Here is a 15204-nt window from a genome sequence, read left to right as displayed (position 1 = left end):
TTTTCATAAACTAGGAAATTTTAGTAAATAATCAAATTTCGGTACTATTGCACATGGGTATGCCATTTTCACCTGTGTGAAAAAACCCGTGGACTCGTATTATTAGATAAACTAGTGATAAATGCACACTCATTCAACGTGTGTGTAATAAAGAAATACATAATATTTATAGCGAATGAATTTTATGTACAAATATTTAGTGATAAAGAAAATTTTGATTTTCTAAATTATTTTGGTAAAATGATTGTTATGTTGGTAGTTACTTAAGGGTGGTTACATTACAAAAAATATGCTTAAATAGTAAATTAAAAAAAATGCTTATGGGTAGTTATCTTAACCACAAGTGTTCAGGTAAGTAATGTAAAATTATTGAATAAAATGCTTAGTTTCCATGAGAATGAAAGTAATGACTAGGGGTGTTCACGAATCGAGCCGATTGCGAGCTCGAATACGAGCTCGAGTGCGAGCCGATTGCGAGCTCGACTCGAGCTCGTCAATATCGAGCTCGAGCTAATTAAGTCGATCTCGAGCTCGAGCTCGAACTCAAAAACATTAAACTCGTTGGCTCGCGAGATCAATTATATATTTTTTTTATTTTTTATTTTAATAGTAAAATTACATATATCCCTAATATTTTATTATTTATTAAAAAAATTATTATTTTATTCATTTTTAAAAAATAAAATAATAATAATTATTTTTTTATTTTTTAAGCTCGAGCTCGACTCGAATTTGAGCTCGTCGAACTCGAGCTCGAGTTCGAGCTTCACAAAAGTAATTCGAACTCGGCTCGATTAGCCAAAACTCGACTCGAAACGAGCTCAAATTCGAATCGAGCTTCACAAAATTAACTCGAGCTCGGTTCGATTAGCCAAAACTCGACTCGAGCTTGACTCGTTTGCACCCTACTACTGACAATAAAATGTTTATACCAAACCATTTTCTCTGCCTTTATTGAATATAGATGTCAAACTTTTTTTAGTATTAACAATTGGCTTACAATTTCTTAAGTCAGCCGTGCTGCTGAAGTCTACGTGGCTGAAAATAAATCCATAGATTGGCTGACAAAGCATTTTCAGCAACGCCCTTTTCTTTCTTAGGCATCCCAAATCATGGGAAATTGCAGACCACTTTTCTATCTTCAAGTTCTTGTCTTACCATGTTTCTCCTCAAGGTATGCAAAATTTCCTTTCTGGGTTTTTTATTCTTTGTTTTCAATTCCATTTCATTCGTTTAGAATTCAGATTTTTGATGTTTTCTCTCTGGTTGTTCACTGACCTTTTAGACATGGAGAGCAACAGCTTTTGGCTTATTTGGGTACATGAATTTCACAAAATCTGGTTTCATGTAAGTTGCCAATTCCCCAATTATCCACTGATAAACTGATTTCTGTTATAGTCCGAAAAAAAAAAAAAAAACCTTTATCAGTGTCCTGAGTTTTAGATGTGTAGTTTTCTCGATTCTCGAATGAACATATGAAAAACCTTAGCGCCAGTTAAGATTAACTGAGCCTACCTATGGTCAAGAGAGAATTTATCCTGTATGGTATCTGTTTTTGTGTGTTTCTGAGATTTTATACGGTAAAACTTTCTGATCAGTTGATTAGTCTATCTCCACCCGTAAATTTGTGTATTCCTTATGTTTGTGGAGAACAAATCATATCTCATTATTCATATGAAATTTCAAATTCAGCACTTGCATTATATGTAATAGCGACATATATGCAGATAATTAAATCTTTGGGGTTTTGATGAATTCAGAGAACATTCAAAGAAATTTAATCCAGAGGATATGCAAACAAAAATTGAAGGCAAGAACTGTGTTGTCACTGGTGCAAATTCTGGCATTGGCTATGCTACTGCTGAGGGTCTTGCATCACGGTGCGCATTTTGGCTCCATGTGTTCTTGTTTTATCTTTTATGATTTGTTGCTCTTCTTGAAATTTGAGAAACTTTTGGAATGGTTTGGTGATAATATTAATAATGTCTGATATATGGCCAGTGGGGCTAATGTGTATATGGTATGCCGGAACAAGGAGAGGGGTGAAGCTGCCCTTTCAAAAATTCAGGAGGCAACTGGCAGTAAAAATGTTTATTTGGAGGTAGTTGTTTTTGCAATGCATTTTATGCTAAATGAAGAATTACATTGTTTTGTATTATTATAGGTGGCTTATCCATTATTGATGCAGGTCTGTGATATTTCTTCCATCATCGAAATCAAGTCATTTACTTCCAGATTTTCTTCAAAGGATGTCCCTGTCCATGTTCTGGTAAATTATTGATCTCCTTTTCCTCCTCTGTAATCCTGCTGTTGTTTGGAAGTTCCTATGTACTTGGACTGTTTTCAGTTCTCAGACCTCTCTCATATTGAATGCATGCTAACCAAAAACTTTGCTTTTTGAAGGTTAATAATGCTGGTTTAATTGAAAATCGGCGTGAAACAACTCCAGAAGGGTATACTGTTTGTCAATTTTCTTTAAAGAACTTGCAATCACTACAGTGAACTGAGAATTTTTGTGTTTGTTTTAAGCCTCCAGATATGAGCTCAATTTTGCTGTTAATGTACTTGGCACATACACTCTGACAGAGTTGATGCTGCCCTTGCTGGAGAAAGCTGCACCTGATGCTCGTGTTATTACAGTATCCTCAGGTGGAATGTACACAGCCCCTTTGATGAAAGATCTACAGGTAGGAACCACTCTGAATGCTTCTCCTTAAGATTGACACCTCTATATGTTCTGATATATTGTCTTTGCAGTTTAGCAATAACAATTTTAATGGTGTGGAACAATATGCACGGAACAAGAGAGTTCAGGTACAGCGGAATAGTTTTTGCAAATGAAATGCAATCTTCCCTATTATTCTCCATTCTGAAAAATAGCATCTATTTCTTGTTGAAATATGATTCCCAAATTATGAATCCACTGATTTGTTTCATTGCTTTCTGCAAGTTTTAGACTTTGACCTTGGGGTCATTGTCGCTATGGTTTTGCTGACTAGGGAATTCACTAAGTTTAGTAACGGTTAGAAAGCAGTTGATTATAATTTAACTGCAATGGTGACTGATTCATGTTGCTTGATTTTATCTCATTAGTTCCTTGCTTATGTTTCATTGTGACCGCTGATATCCTGTGCATGTATTACTGTATGCCCTATAATGGGGAGATTTTTTCGATCACATTCTCTGCCTTTTTAGGATGTCGATTATACCAGCATATGCTTTGATTCTACAATTACATTTATTATTACATTTTGATCATTTTATTGCATACAACCTTGCCCTGTGTTGGGCAAATAGGTCATGACACAGGCAGGCTGGTTGCCTGAACTATTATTTATTTTCCTGTGCAACCTGTTTCTTTTTTCCTTTTCTTTTTCTCTCTCCTTGATAGGTAATACCATCTAATTTCAGTTTCTTCCCCCCTTCCCCCCCCCCCCCCCCCAACAGGCACACACTGTCTCTCACTCTCTGCATTTTGCGTTATGTGCAAGTCAGCGAGTGTGTAGAGCATCGTATCATGAAATCCGGTTCTTGCATCTAAAGTTATTTTAATATCAAACACAAAGATGAAAGAGATTGCAGCTACAAAAAGTAAGAACTGCTCCTTTAAGCATGATGATATGTATTTTCTCTTGTGCAGGTTGCACTGACAGAAAAATGGGCTGAAATTTACAAGGACAAAGGTATTGCTTTCTATTCAATGCACCCTGGGTGGGCAGAGACTCCTGGAGTTGCCAGCAGTTTGCCTGGTTTCTCAAAATCGTAAGACTTTTGCGCCACTCCTTGTATTGTTATTATCACGGATCCACTGTCTGTTCTGGTTAATTATTCTTTTTCAGTGACTTTCCATAGCCCATGTTTTCAGGATGTCTGGAAAACTTAGAACGAGCCAGGAAGGTGCAGATACAGTGGTGTGGTTAGCTTTGCAGCCAAAAGAAAAACTACTACCAGGAGCATTATACTTCGACAGAGCTGAAGCTCCTAAACACCTGTTGTTTGCAGCTACAAAGGGTTCTCATTCTGCTATAGACTCCATCATTGAAAATCTTCGCTCTATGTCTGGTCTATCCTCTTGAATCCTGCTTCATTTTCGCCAAAGAATTTATATTTTGATCCTTGTGGTGGACCAAACTTAAATTATTGTCCTTCCAACTCCTACTTCGTTAGGTTATCTTTTTTTTTTTTTTTTTTTTTTCCGGACACGATAAACCTATACTTATGCTATATTAGGGGGAGGGGAGGATCTGAAGAAATTCGAGGAGAATCCGGACGGGTGCATTTTATCTCTTGATCAAGTAGAGCTTTAAACCCCTCTTGGTGGCTAACTACTCCACGAGTAGTCGGTGTACTTCATTAGGTTATTAATCCATTCGAAAAAGAAGAAAAAAGAAAAATACGCAAGAGATTCTGATGATGACTCTGTTGCTGATTCCAGCTAAAAGTTTTCTTCGTCGGCGGTGGGGATAAATGTGATATTGACCCTGCAGAGTGATAAATGAAAAGGCACAAGACCAAGGCTGGCGGCTTCTAGGACCTTCAGAGGGATGATATTTTGCACATTTATGTAAATTTACACGCTTATCAGTCGGAGGAGAATAAATTTCTGTGCCGACACTCTTAATTAAGTTGCTATAACAAATGGTCCATTCGATTGATTACTTCTTGTTTTGACCATATGCTCCCTATAATTGTGTTCCCTCTGGGCACACCCAACATGACAAAAAAGTCAACCGGATGAGATGTTGCATTGATATATTGCAACAGTTATAAATACATATAAACTATACAAGATTTGTAACTATAGGAAATGGAAAGGAGAGGAAAACTAAATTTTAAGTTCTGCTGCTGAATCATTGGTTTCACACAATAATGAATCTACTGGGATATCTAAAATCTTGGTTTTCTTGAGCCAGTACTGCTGAAACCTCTGCCTTGCATACCCCATGTAATCAAAGTCAATATTGTTGACATATGCCTGCAAATCCAAACACCAAACCAAAAAAAAAAAAAAAAGTTTTCATGTACTTGGTATCTTTCTCCGTCAAAGCAGGCAAATGAAACAGCAAAATCAGACCCTTCAAAATACTTACTGAAATGATTCCCCATAATCCCCAGAACAAATGGTTTGCAAGAGTGTACTTCTCCACGTTGATGGTGAGCTGCTTGACTTCAGCATCAGTAGGTTCATGGCCTGAAAATCATCAATGAACTTGTCAAAAGCTGTCATTATCTTGAAAAAAGACTCATCAAGCTATTACTAGAAACAATCAAAGCTTACCATTGAATTGTACATCAACCTTTTAACAGGTCACTTTCAGTCTATTAATTATGTTAGACAAAATGCTACGACCGGATAAGTATATAGGTGGAGAAAAATAGGATTGATTTTGTTTATCATTGTTGTCACCTAAAAAGTCGGTCACTCTAACCCACACATGTATATTGAGCTGCATGGTCATTGACTATTAGGTAGCTTGAAGGAAATTGGATATCCATTCAAAAGGAATTGGCTATGTAAGCAAGAGATTGTAAGGGCGGGTTTCTACTACTTGCACAATTTATGAAGTTGACAATTGATATTTTGTTGTTTGCAGTAAAAACCATCTATGGAACCAGGCCAATGTGTTTAACTTGGCCTGTTAGGTACATGAGCCTGAACTTTGAGTTTTACTGCTTTCTATCAACTCTTAGTTTCTAAACCTTAAAGCTCTTGCTTCATATTCTACAAGATTTCACAGTTTAGGCAGATTAACATAGATAACAGAAGTTTCCACATCCAAGTTCTCATTTGTCATACTGAACAAATAAGAAAGGAGCAAATTAGACTAACCTGCGGAACTTAGATATTCACGTACAAACTTTTGGCGCTCCTCCAGACCTGTTTGGAAAATAAGGATGACAAAGTAAATATCTTCATGCTTTGCAGATTGCTCCTAACATACATGATGGAAACGGTAAATGAAGAATTACAGAAATAAACCACCGTCTGCAGTTGTGGACACTGTTGACGATATCATCACTTATTAACCTTAACTTACCGGGGTATTTGTTGTAGTCCAAGATATGCGGAGTGTCGGTATGATAATCTGCCACCATCTCACAGAAATGATTTGCGATGTCATAGGCAATTGGATTGTAACTAGAATACTCATAGTCCTGTAAAATGGAAACAGTCAAGCTATAAGATAAAGGAGAGGCCTTTCTCACTGGAGTTTGTTTGCAGTCATTCTCACATACTTCCGTTGTGCTTAATAAACCTTAAAATATTCTGGTAAGAAGAAGCAGCAAGAGCTAATTTTGCAAGTCATGATAAGTGTCTACGAAACACACAACTCTACCTTTCCAACCTGACACCCCCAACCCTCCAAAGCAGAAAGTATGAATACCGAAGCTTAAAGATTAGCATGGTAAGTTTCATTGCACTTAACTTCATACATGTAATTACTTCTTTGCAAGATATCAGTCATCTAACGTTCAGTTAAAAGAAAATTTTCATTTAATTGATATCCCTGAAAAGAACCTTGACGACTTCCCACAAAGCACCACATAAAAACTCAGAAAAACCCAATTACAAATAACAGGGTCCAAATTCGAAATAAAACTAAGATTGGCTATAAAAAGAAGTAAAATAGTGCAGAAACCAAAGCAGACACTTACGATGAATGTAATTGATCTGGTCTCTTCATCAATCATTATGTTACCATATTGCAGGTCATTGTGACAAAAAGCGATTTCTTGGTTATCCTGGGACAGCTCTTTTTCCAGTATGCTAATTTCTTTTTCTAACTTCTCCAACCAAAACTCCTTCACATGTTCTAGGTTACACAAACTCTTGGCTTTCCTTAGCCAGTTTCTGAGGAACAAGAAATATCAGTAATAGAGGAACTTCTTTTTCTAAAGCCCTATATGCAATTTTAAGTAGTCAGGTAATACCTCATTCTGCCCCACAGCACAACGTTCTTTGAACCAGGCATATCAAGTTTATGAAATTCTTTCAATTTGGCTGCTATGAGAGCAGAAATTTCAGGGTCACGGAGGTCAGCAGCTGATAGAGTCTGAAAGTCCAAGAGAAATTGAGCAGAGCACTTAGATCAGCAAACCATCATTTAAGGAAGAAAGATTAGCAAGACGAAAGTGTCAGGCTACGGTCTACTGCTTTACGATACTCAATTAGTTAAAGTAATTCCAAAAACCAGTAATCATACAGGTCCTGAAAATTTAAGTCACTGCCAACCTATTCACTTTTCCTATTTAGTCAATTTTGCCAAAATAATGAGCCAGGTTGGTAAAAGCTCCACATACTACAGCTATTAGAGTCAAGCAAAAACTAATCTATCTTTCTGGGCTCATCAGAACAGCACAAATAATTATTGCGATCAGGTTGCAGTCCAGAGATGCTATTTAAGCATCTACACAATCAGAGATGCTTTAAAACACTTTCCAATAGAAAATGCTAGATTTTAGCATTAAATTTTAGATTTAATACTGCTGACAAGTGTCAAAGTCTTTTACCGGTGTGTAGGGCTTCCAGATCTTTAAAAGTGCAGAACTAGCAACAAAATCAGACTTGCATCAGATAGATAACATTATCTTTCAATTAGCTATCATAACTGTAACAATTTCCGGTCATAGCTCTAATTCTTTACAAACTCGGAAAAAAAGTATGAGCTTCAAAGTAGCTCTAGACAAAGTTCAACAAACCTTAGCATAAATGAACTCTTCAACTCTTCCATCAGAAAACTGTCCGAGCAACCTAGGTCCATGACCATGGATGGACATACACTCAAAAGTCCTGATTTCCTCATCCCTGTTGAAGAAAAGTTCAACACCTTCACCATAAACACGAACCAAAACAGTTCTTGTATTATCTTTGCTTTTTGTAGGCCAAGTTACCCTGTAAACCTCATTAGTCATGGCCCCCGTCAGTGGAATCACCTTAAAGGCATTCACATCAATTACATCTGTCCAAGTTGAAGCCAGAGTCAACAGCAACTTCAACAATTCCTCAGGCAAACACCCTTCAACAAATCCATTTGTCTTCACCGCCATCAATCCAACAAAAATCTTCACTTGCCACAAAATTTTATCAAAATTAAGTCATCCAACAATACCAACAAAAACAATTCTTGACGAAATCATCCACATCAAATAATGTAATTTCAAGAAATGGCCATTAAAAACTCACCTTAGCAAGGGTCCTTCTTGGAAAAATGAAACTTGAAACAACTATAACATACACACAGGGTTTTTCAGCAGAAAGGCAAAACATGCAAAATTGCAGGCACAAAATTAACAAATTGCCTCCTTAAAATAGACCGCGTATAAGCCAACATTTCAAACATCAAGAAAAAGTCACAATTTTTCAGAAAGAACAGCTACGAGCTCACCTAAAATCAAGGACCCTTGTCAGAAAAATTGAATCTTGATAGTAACTAGAAGGTAGAAGCAAATTCTTTTCTGCAAAATGGCCAACATGCAAATCAAGATATAGTTAGCCAAAAATAAGAAGGCCCAGATGAAGAAATGCTAAAATGGTTAGAGCCCTGTTGAATTCAGCAGAAAATAAACAGAAAAACTTACCAAGAATCTAATGGAAAAGGATGATTGCAGAGCTGATGAAACAGAGGCTACAACCTTCAGAAAAAGTCAAATGAAATGAAGAGAGGCAGGGGCACTTGAAAAATTGATCACGAGGGGTATATATAGGCACGATGGGTTATAAGGCAAAGAAATTTGTGTCTGCTTATCAACTTGCACTTGTGAACTTTGGGATCCGTTTGCAACACGCATTGAACCGCGTGAGCTGCGGTAGCTAATGGGAACTTGACACGTCAGCCATATGCTAAATGCCGGGAAAATTGGGACGGTGAAAGTAAACGGCAAAAACTAACTGACGTACATAAATTTAATTTAAAAGGGATAATTTAGGAAACCTCACCTGAGGTTTCTGATAATTTCACTTAACCCCTTAAAATTTTAAAAATATTGTTTAACTCCCCTAATTTTAAATGTTTATAACATTCTCAATCTAAATTCAAATTATATGACTAAAGTACTATGTTTAGGAAAGAGAAAATTATTTCATTCTAAAGTTACCTTTTTGTTGTGATTCCTTAGTTGTAATGATGAATCAATTTAAAATCTCTTGATAGTTGAAAACTTCATAGATTTGTTCTTTAATGAAAATTTATAAGTTTTGGGTTGAGATGTCCTTTACCAAATCTTATTTATAATTTAGAGACAAAATTTAAAATAGACAAATTATAAATAATTAACAAAGCATGTAAAAACTATTTGTAATATTGTAAAGATGTAGAAAATAATTTTTTTTACCTTCTAAATATCTCAAATAATTTTTAAATGTAATTTTAATTTTGCTTCCTCTTCTAAATTTTGAAGCCATTCATCTAGATAAATAAAAATTAAAGATTCTAAACATTTCATAAAAAATTATTTAATTCAATCAAAATATTTTAAATAAAAAGAAAGATTTTTCTTATTTGGTAATCTAAGGGCACACGATAAGCTTATAACTAAATAAAGGTAGGTCCAACATTGAAGTTTCAAAATCATAGCTAACACACCTGAATTGCAACACTTTTGTGAAAAGAAATCTACGCTTTTATCAAAAAAAATAATAATAACAATCATATCGGGTTTATTTCTTACTATGTGACCTTAGAGTACCAAATAGACAAATCCTAAAGAAAAAAATTATTTTGCATTTTGAAAACATGTTAAATAAACTTCTATTATTTGTTTGTACTTAAAAAAGTATATTACTTATGATTGCGGTTACTACATTTTGTTCATCTAGAAAATTTGTATGTTCATATTTTTTGTCCTTATTTTTAATATTAGATTCTTATAATTATAGTTCAAAAAAGTAAGGCAACACAAAAAAGGCATTGTTGGAAAGAAATTATTTTCTCTTTCCTAAAATGTGTATTTTAATCTTATAATTTGGATTTGGTTGAGAATGTTTCAAAAATTTGAAGTTAGGGGAGGCAAGTGATATATTTAAAACTTCAAGTGTGTTAAGTAAAACTGATAGAAATCTCACGGGGAGGTTTCTCAAATTATCCCAATTTAAAATGTTGAGATAATCGGTTGGATATGGGACACGTGTGGCGTGGAGCATTTTTTTTTTTTTGGGTTCTAGTTAATCGAGGAAGAGGAGTTTATTGACTTTGTATTACCTTTCTGTTGGTAATGTTTGACCTTATCTTTGATTTGTTGCTTAATAGGTAGGTTGAACATTGGGGGGTGGGGTTGGGTGGTACGGGAGGAGGGAGTGTAAGCAAGAGGTCTCGGGTTCGAATCCTCCCGTTTAAAAAAAAAAAAAAAAAGGTAGGTTGAACATTGAAGTGGACTCTTCTGCCTAATTGGTGGATTTGTTGGTGATTATTTCATTTGATATCAAAGAAATTTTAGACATTAAAGAAATAGAACGGTGTGAAATAAGGCTGGCCGGTTACAATCATATGTGGAGCTGGAACTCCTGTAATGTTTTGTAAGGGAATACAAATTAGGGATTGCAATTGAAGTGGGTGCTCGCGAGGCTAATGGGGAGAAACTGGGCGGGGGAGTCGCCCATCCTCTGTCTCGCCACCAGTTAAAAAAATTAAATAAATAAATCTATGTATATAATTATATATATAATATTTAATTTACTTAGTTATAAACTTATAATAATGATATTATTAGTTATAAGTATTATATAATGTATATTAGTATATGTACTATAGTAATTGATACTAATAAGTATACACGTCTACTAATAAAAATTATTAATTAGTTATGCTAAATTTACTAATATATTTTATGCTAAATTTACTAATATATTTTATACTAAATTACTAATTACACTTAACACAAAAATACTTTTTTTGTAAAAAAAAAAAAAACACAATAAAGCCTTGATGATTGTGTTTGTGTCAAAAGTGAAAACTTGACTACTTTAATTGTATTTGTTTCATCATGTTGGATTGCATTTAAATAACTTTTATTTGATTGTTCTTATGAACTTCAATTGTAAAATTACAATGAATAATAACTTGATGATATGCTGATATTTTAATACTTTATTATTTGCTAAAATTTAACTGTGATGAAATTATATAATAAATTTTTATTAGTCTCGTGGGGTGCCCTGCAGGGGTGGGGCGGGGGAGCAGGGACAAGGGGCGGGACAGGGAAATTAGTGGACAGCGGGGCAGCGCCCGTTGTCATTCCTGAGCTAATTTTACAACCTATAAATTAGTGTCTCCAAAGATTTGCAGCTTTGGTGGAAATAGAATAGTCGATCTTGACTTAATTATTACTACAAATTTGTTATTTTAGTAGATGTGGAATCCCAACTTACGGCTTATGAATTAGTGACCCAAAGGTTTGAGGTTTCAGTGGTGATAGAATCTTCCATCTTGACTTAATTATTACTACAAAATTGCTATGTTGGCACCACTGTTGGCAGAAATAGAATCTTAGAAACACTTTAGACGTAAGTTTAGCTTTAGACACGAACAACCTGCAATCGACGGTTCACCTGAGTTGTCAAGGGGTTATCACGTCTAGATGTCTATTTCATTTTCAACACATGCAATTCTAATTAAATCTTTGTTAGTATAAGTGAGAGATTTAGAACCAAGTATCTTTCATTCGCGCTCCCTCTTCTGTATCATCCAACGCATTCTCCCCACCCCCTTCCCCCCTCCAAAGATTCTAATTAAGTTATGACTTTCTTAAGAGGGATAAGTGGAGAACTATTATTGATTCTTCTTGAAAGAAAGGGAAAAAATATATAAAGCTTTTTTCAAATCATAAACAATTTTTGGTTTGAGTTTTGCACAATTGACTTAATAAAAGAGCTCACAATATTCTTTGAAACTTTAAATCCTTACTCCTTCCATCTCCCACCTCCCCCCCCCCCCCCAAAAAAAGGGCCAACAAGATTATGTCATTCCATCATCAATTGGCTACTTTTTTGCCATTTTGTAAGAGGGGGAAAAATGACAGAGGAAAAAGAGAGTCATTAAATCCCTCTAAACTTAAATCTATATTATTCCATCAATTAAGAAAAGAGTGTGAATATTGGACAAAGAACTACTTTCAGTTTTTTTGGCCCCTCCACTAAAGAAGGCATAAACTTGCTTTTGGAAAGGTTGGTTTGGATTTGAAATCGCCCAAGTGCAATCATTTCTATTGACTCCAACAGGGATCCCAAATTGCACTAATTTAAACTAGAAATGGCCAAATCACTTTTCATGGATGGAGAAGGCTTTAGCCCTCAGGGACCACAAACAACACACGCACACACTTAAAAACTCACGGCCCAACCCGGACAAATATTTACTACTATAGCGATGCTGGTTGGAGTTGGACCCATTCTCAGGCGATATTTCTAATAATTCTTGTTTGAATGCTTAACTTTTGGCATTTCATAGTTGATAACTGTTCTTTTCCAGTGTCGCAAAAATTTCTCACCTTTGTGACACAACTGTATCAATTGGAACCATTCTTGTATTAAAAGAAAAAGACCTTTTGATTGATATTGACTAAAGAGAGACGTACGAATGGTTGTTGGAATACACCACCTGTGTCTTTGAAAGGTAAGTGTAACGTCCCAATTTGAAACTTTGCATGCCACTTGCATTAAAAATTTTAGGATTTAATATATGGTATTAATATACATTGGTCACTTTTTTTTTGCATTTTTTTTATTGTACATGTAATTGTAAAATTATTAGAAACAAATCCCATATCAAATTTGAATAACCCACTACTCTCTAGATCAAAATTGTACATTATTAAAATTTCTCTAATCATTCATTTCTAATCCTCTACCATTCTAACACAATTTAATTATATATTAAACTAGTGTTTTACGCTGTCCATTACTAATTTCTTTTAAAGAAATATAACCAATATTCTCTTAAATTTGTTCACATTCTAAACGTACAACTACCATTCTATTTTTTTAATTTTTTTTATACATGAATTCATATAATCTAATAGTATTCATCAAATGCTATAATATATACTTAAAAATTAACATACATTCTTATAGATAGTAATTGAATATTTACGATGATTATACACCTAACTAAAATTACTTCCTATTTTCAATTATACACAAAAGGATGCAGCAATCTATTTTCTCATAACAAGTAGTTTTAGAAAAGTTAGGGACCCCTCATCTTAATTTTGTAATAGTGAAGACCCCCCTTCCATGTGCTCTCCACATATCACTATAGGTGATAAGTGCATGCGAACAAATTTGCATCTTTTTCTTCACTCTTTTCTTTTGGTACTTTTCTTTTGGGCCTTTGGTCATCTTTCCTACTTTTGTGTTTTGCTATAAAACATTTCCTCTTATTCTCTTGTCGAATGCATTGTAGAAACAGACTTAAATTAAATAGTTAATTATTATCTCGAAAAAGCATAACCAAACATGAGATTTATTAGACCATGATAGTTGTCAAGGGCAAAGTACAATTGAAAAAACAAAGTGAGCTAAGGCAAAAAAATTTCTCAAGTTTTTTTTTTTTTAGCAAGGAAACTATCATTTTATTGATATGCAAATTCAGCTTTACAATGGAGAAGAGCTCCTACTACATCTGTAATACTCCAAAGTTTAACACTATTACATCAGACATTCCATTGACAACCCCATTCAAGCACCAGCTGCCAATTCTCCTTTGTCTCTCTCTCTAGTTATTTACACCAAAATTTTGTTCCCTTATGGATTTTCTAGTACCGCATTTCTACAATAGATATTATTTAAAAGGAGGTGGCCTAGGTAATGTGTGCATTGTACTTATTGTCTCAAAATCTACATATATATGCCTAAACCTTTGTTTCCTAGCCTCATTCCATGTTGGTGGAAAATGCAATAGTTAGTCCAAAAAAATTGGTAAACATAAAATGCTATTCTTGTCTTGCTATTATTGAAAAGGGAAATTTAAATATCATATGGAAATATTTTGTGGGATGTCATTTTACTCCAATTAGAAAGTTAATACTAGCAAAGGTTTCTGATTTAGTCTACCAAACAAGAGGGAGGTTTCTATAATTTTCAAATGAAGGACGTAGGTGTTTGGATTGTAGTTTTCTACCGAAAATTTTTTGCGTTTTCTGTGAACATATTTCTCATCATTTTTTTAATCTTACATATATTAAATCGTTATAATATATTTTTCTACAAAAATTTTAGAAAATATCAATCAAATGAGACCTAGAGGGGCTACCCAATTTAGTGTACTCTAGTTTTTTAACAAATTTGAGGGGAGGTTAATGTACTCTATCCAATCTGGCACTGCGATGAACAGACGTGGACAAAACAAGGTTTCTGGGTTGATATTGGGTGGGCTGGTGATTCTCATTCTCCGAGCCTTGAAAGTGCACATTTCACCAAGAAAAGGAGCAACATTGGAACATTATGTTTGTTAGGCCGAAAAGCTAACCCAAAATATATGGTACAAGTCCAACAGAATGGTACAAGGACCTTCATACATGGTACAAGTCCAACAGGGAATTAAGAAGTTTTGAGGATTTTTTTTTTTCCTTTTTTGGGAGAATGGTTTCAGACTTTAAAATGAAACTATGTGTTAGTTCTGAATAACTCCAATAATCGAGGGAGGAATTTAAAAAGAACAAGAAATTTATGTAATTGTTCATATAATTTAGGGCACATCAAAATATAGTTAAAAAAATTGAAATTTTGTAGTAATAGTTCCAAGTATGATAAAAATATCTCCAATATTTATAAACTACCACATTTGATGGAAGTTGAATCTTGAAAAAAAAAAAGTAGAAATGTATATCATAAACTGAGCGATATAAGGGTCCAATTAAAAGAAATTGAATATTTAAACTTACAAATATTTTGCTTTCGATTTGATGATCTTCTATGAAGGTGTGAACATTTTTCACACCAATCAACTCTAAGTATGAACGCCAATATTGGGGGGTTAATTAATTTTATTGAATTTTATGGAGTTCGTACTATAAATGAGAAGGCACAATTTTTCAATGAATTAATGTGTTGGTTGAACAATGTACCTCTATTTTCCTAGAATTAAGAGCATATGGAATTTAGAATTATCTCTTTTTTTTTTGAAAGTTTGTGAATAATATTGTATAAAAATATATACGTATAAATAATTTATATCTTCCTTTTTAAATCGTAAAGATAAGTAGCATTAC

At 34.3% G+C, this 15204-nt stretch overlaps 2 protein-coding genes across 4 annotated transcripts; one reads left to right on the top strand and one right to left on the bottom strand.

Annotated features, from left to right (window-relative positions):
• Positions 1–1025: 1025 nt before the first annotated feature.
• On the top strand, positions 1026–4658 carry LOC113714571 (uncharacterized). Of its 2 annotated transcripts, none has more exons than XM_027238476.2 (10): positions 1026–1174; positions 1286–1347; positions 1761–1880; positions 2002–2101; positions 2189–2269; positions 2404–2453; positions 2537–2687; positions 2758–2814; positions 3641–3762; positions 3853–4115. In XM_027238476.2, the coding sequence occupies exons 1-10, from the start codon at positions 1160–1162 to the stop codon at positions 3881–3883; spliced, it is 789 nt and encodes a 262-aa protein (XP_027094277.1). In that variant the 5' UTR covers positions 1026–1159; the 3' UTR covers positions 3884–4115. The 2 variants fall into 2 exon arrangements, with proteins under 2 accessions (XP_027094277.1, XP_027094276.1); XM_027238475.2 differs by having other exon boundaries at positions 1027–1174; positions 3866–4658.
• On the bottom strand, positions 4622–8718 carry LOC113714570 (probable choline kinase 2). 2 transcript variants are annotated; one of them, XM_027238474.2, is made up of 10 exons: positions 8581–8718; positions 8388–8457; positions 8186–8226; positions 7702–8064; positions 6934–7055; positions 6658–6853; positions 6039–6156; positions 5831–5878; positions 5091–5191; positions 4622–4975 (listed from the first exon to the last, which is right to left on the bottom strand). In XM_027238474.2, the coding sequence occupies exons 4-10, from the start codon at positions 8047–8049 to the stop codon at positions 4826–4828; spliced, it is 1083 nt and encodes a 360-aa protein (XP_027094275.1). In that variant the 5' UTR covers positions 8050–8064; positions 8186–8226; positions 8388–8457; positions 8581–8718; the 3' UTR covers positions 4622–4825. The 2 variants fall into 2 exon arrangements, with proteins under 2 accessions (XP_027094275.1, XP_027094274.1); XM_027238473.2 differs by lacking the exon at positions 8186–8226.
• Positions 8719–15204: the final 6486 nt, after the last annotated feature.

The sequence above is a fragment of the Coffea arabica genome, chromosome 10c (genome assembly GCF_036785885.1).
Source record: "Coffea arabica cultivar ET-39 chromosome 10c, Coffea Arabica ET-39 HiFi, whole genome shotgun sequence".
Lineage (NCBI taxonomy): Eukaryota > Viridiplantae > Streptophyta > Magnoliopsida > Gentianales > Rubiaceae > Coffea > Coffea arabica.
The sequence above is the reverse complement of the archived record's forward strand: the minus strand, read 5'-3'. Positions and strand labels throughout refer to the sequence as shown.

Excerpts from the sequence above, each read along its gene's own strand:
- LOC113714571 (XM_027238475.2), top strand. Across the intron at positions 2,270-2,403 it reads ATGTCCCTGTCCATGTTCTG|GTTAATAATGCTGGTTTAAT; the intron begins GTAAATTATTGA and ends TGCTTTTTGAAG. Across the intron at positions 2,688-2,757 it reads CTTTGATGAAAGATCTACAG|TTTAGCAATAACAATTTTAA; the intron begins GTAGGAACCACT and ends TTGTCTTTGCAG.
- LOC113714570 (XM_027238474.2), bottom strand. The coding sequence starts at position 8,049 with ATGGCGGTGAAGACAAATGGATTTGTTGAAGGGTGTTTGCCTGAGGAA. Across the intron at positions 7,056-7,701 it reads AAGAGTTCATTTATGCTAAG|ACTCTATCAGCTGCTGACCT; the intron begins GTTTGTTGAACT and ends TTGGACTTTCAG. Across the intron at positions 5,879-6,038 it reads GGACTACAACAAATACCCCG|GTCTGGAGGAGCGCCAAAAG; the intron begins GTAAGTTAAGGT and ends TTTTCCAAACAG.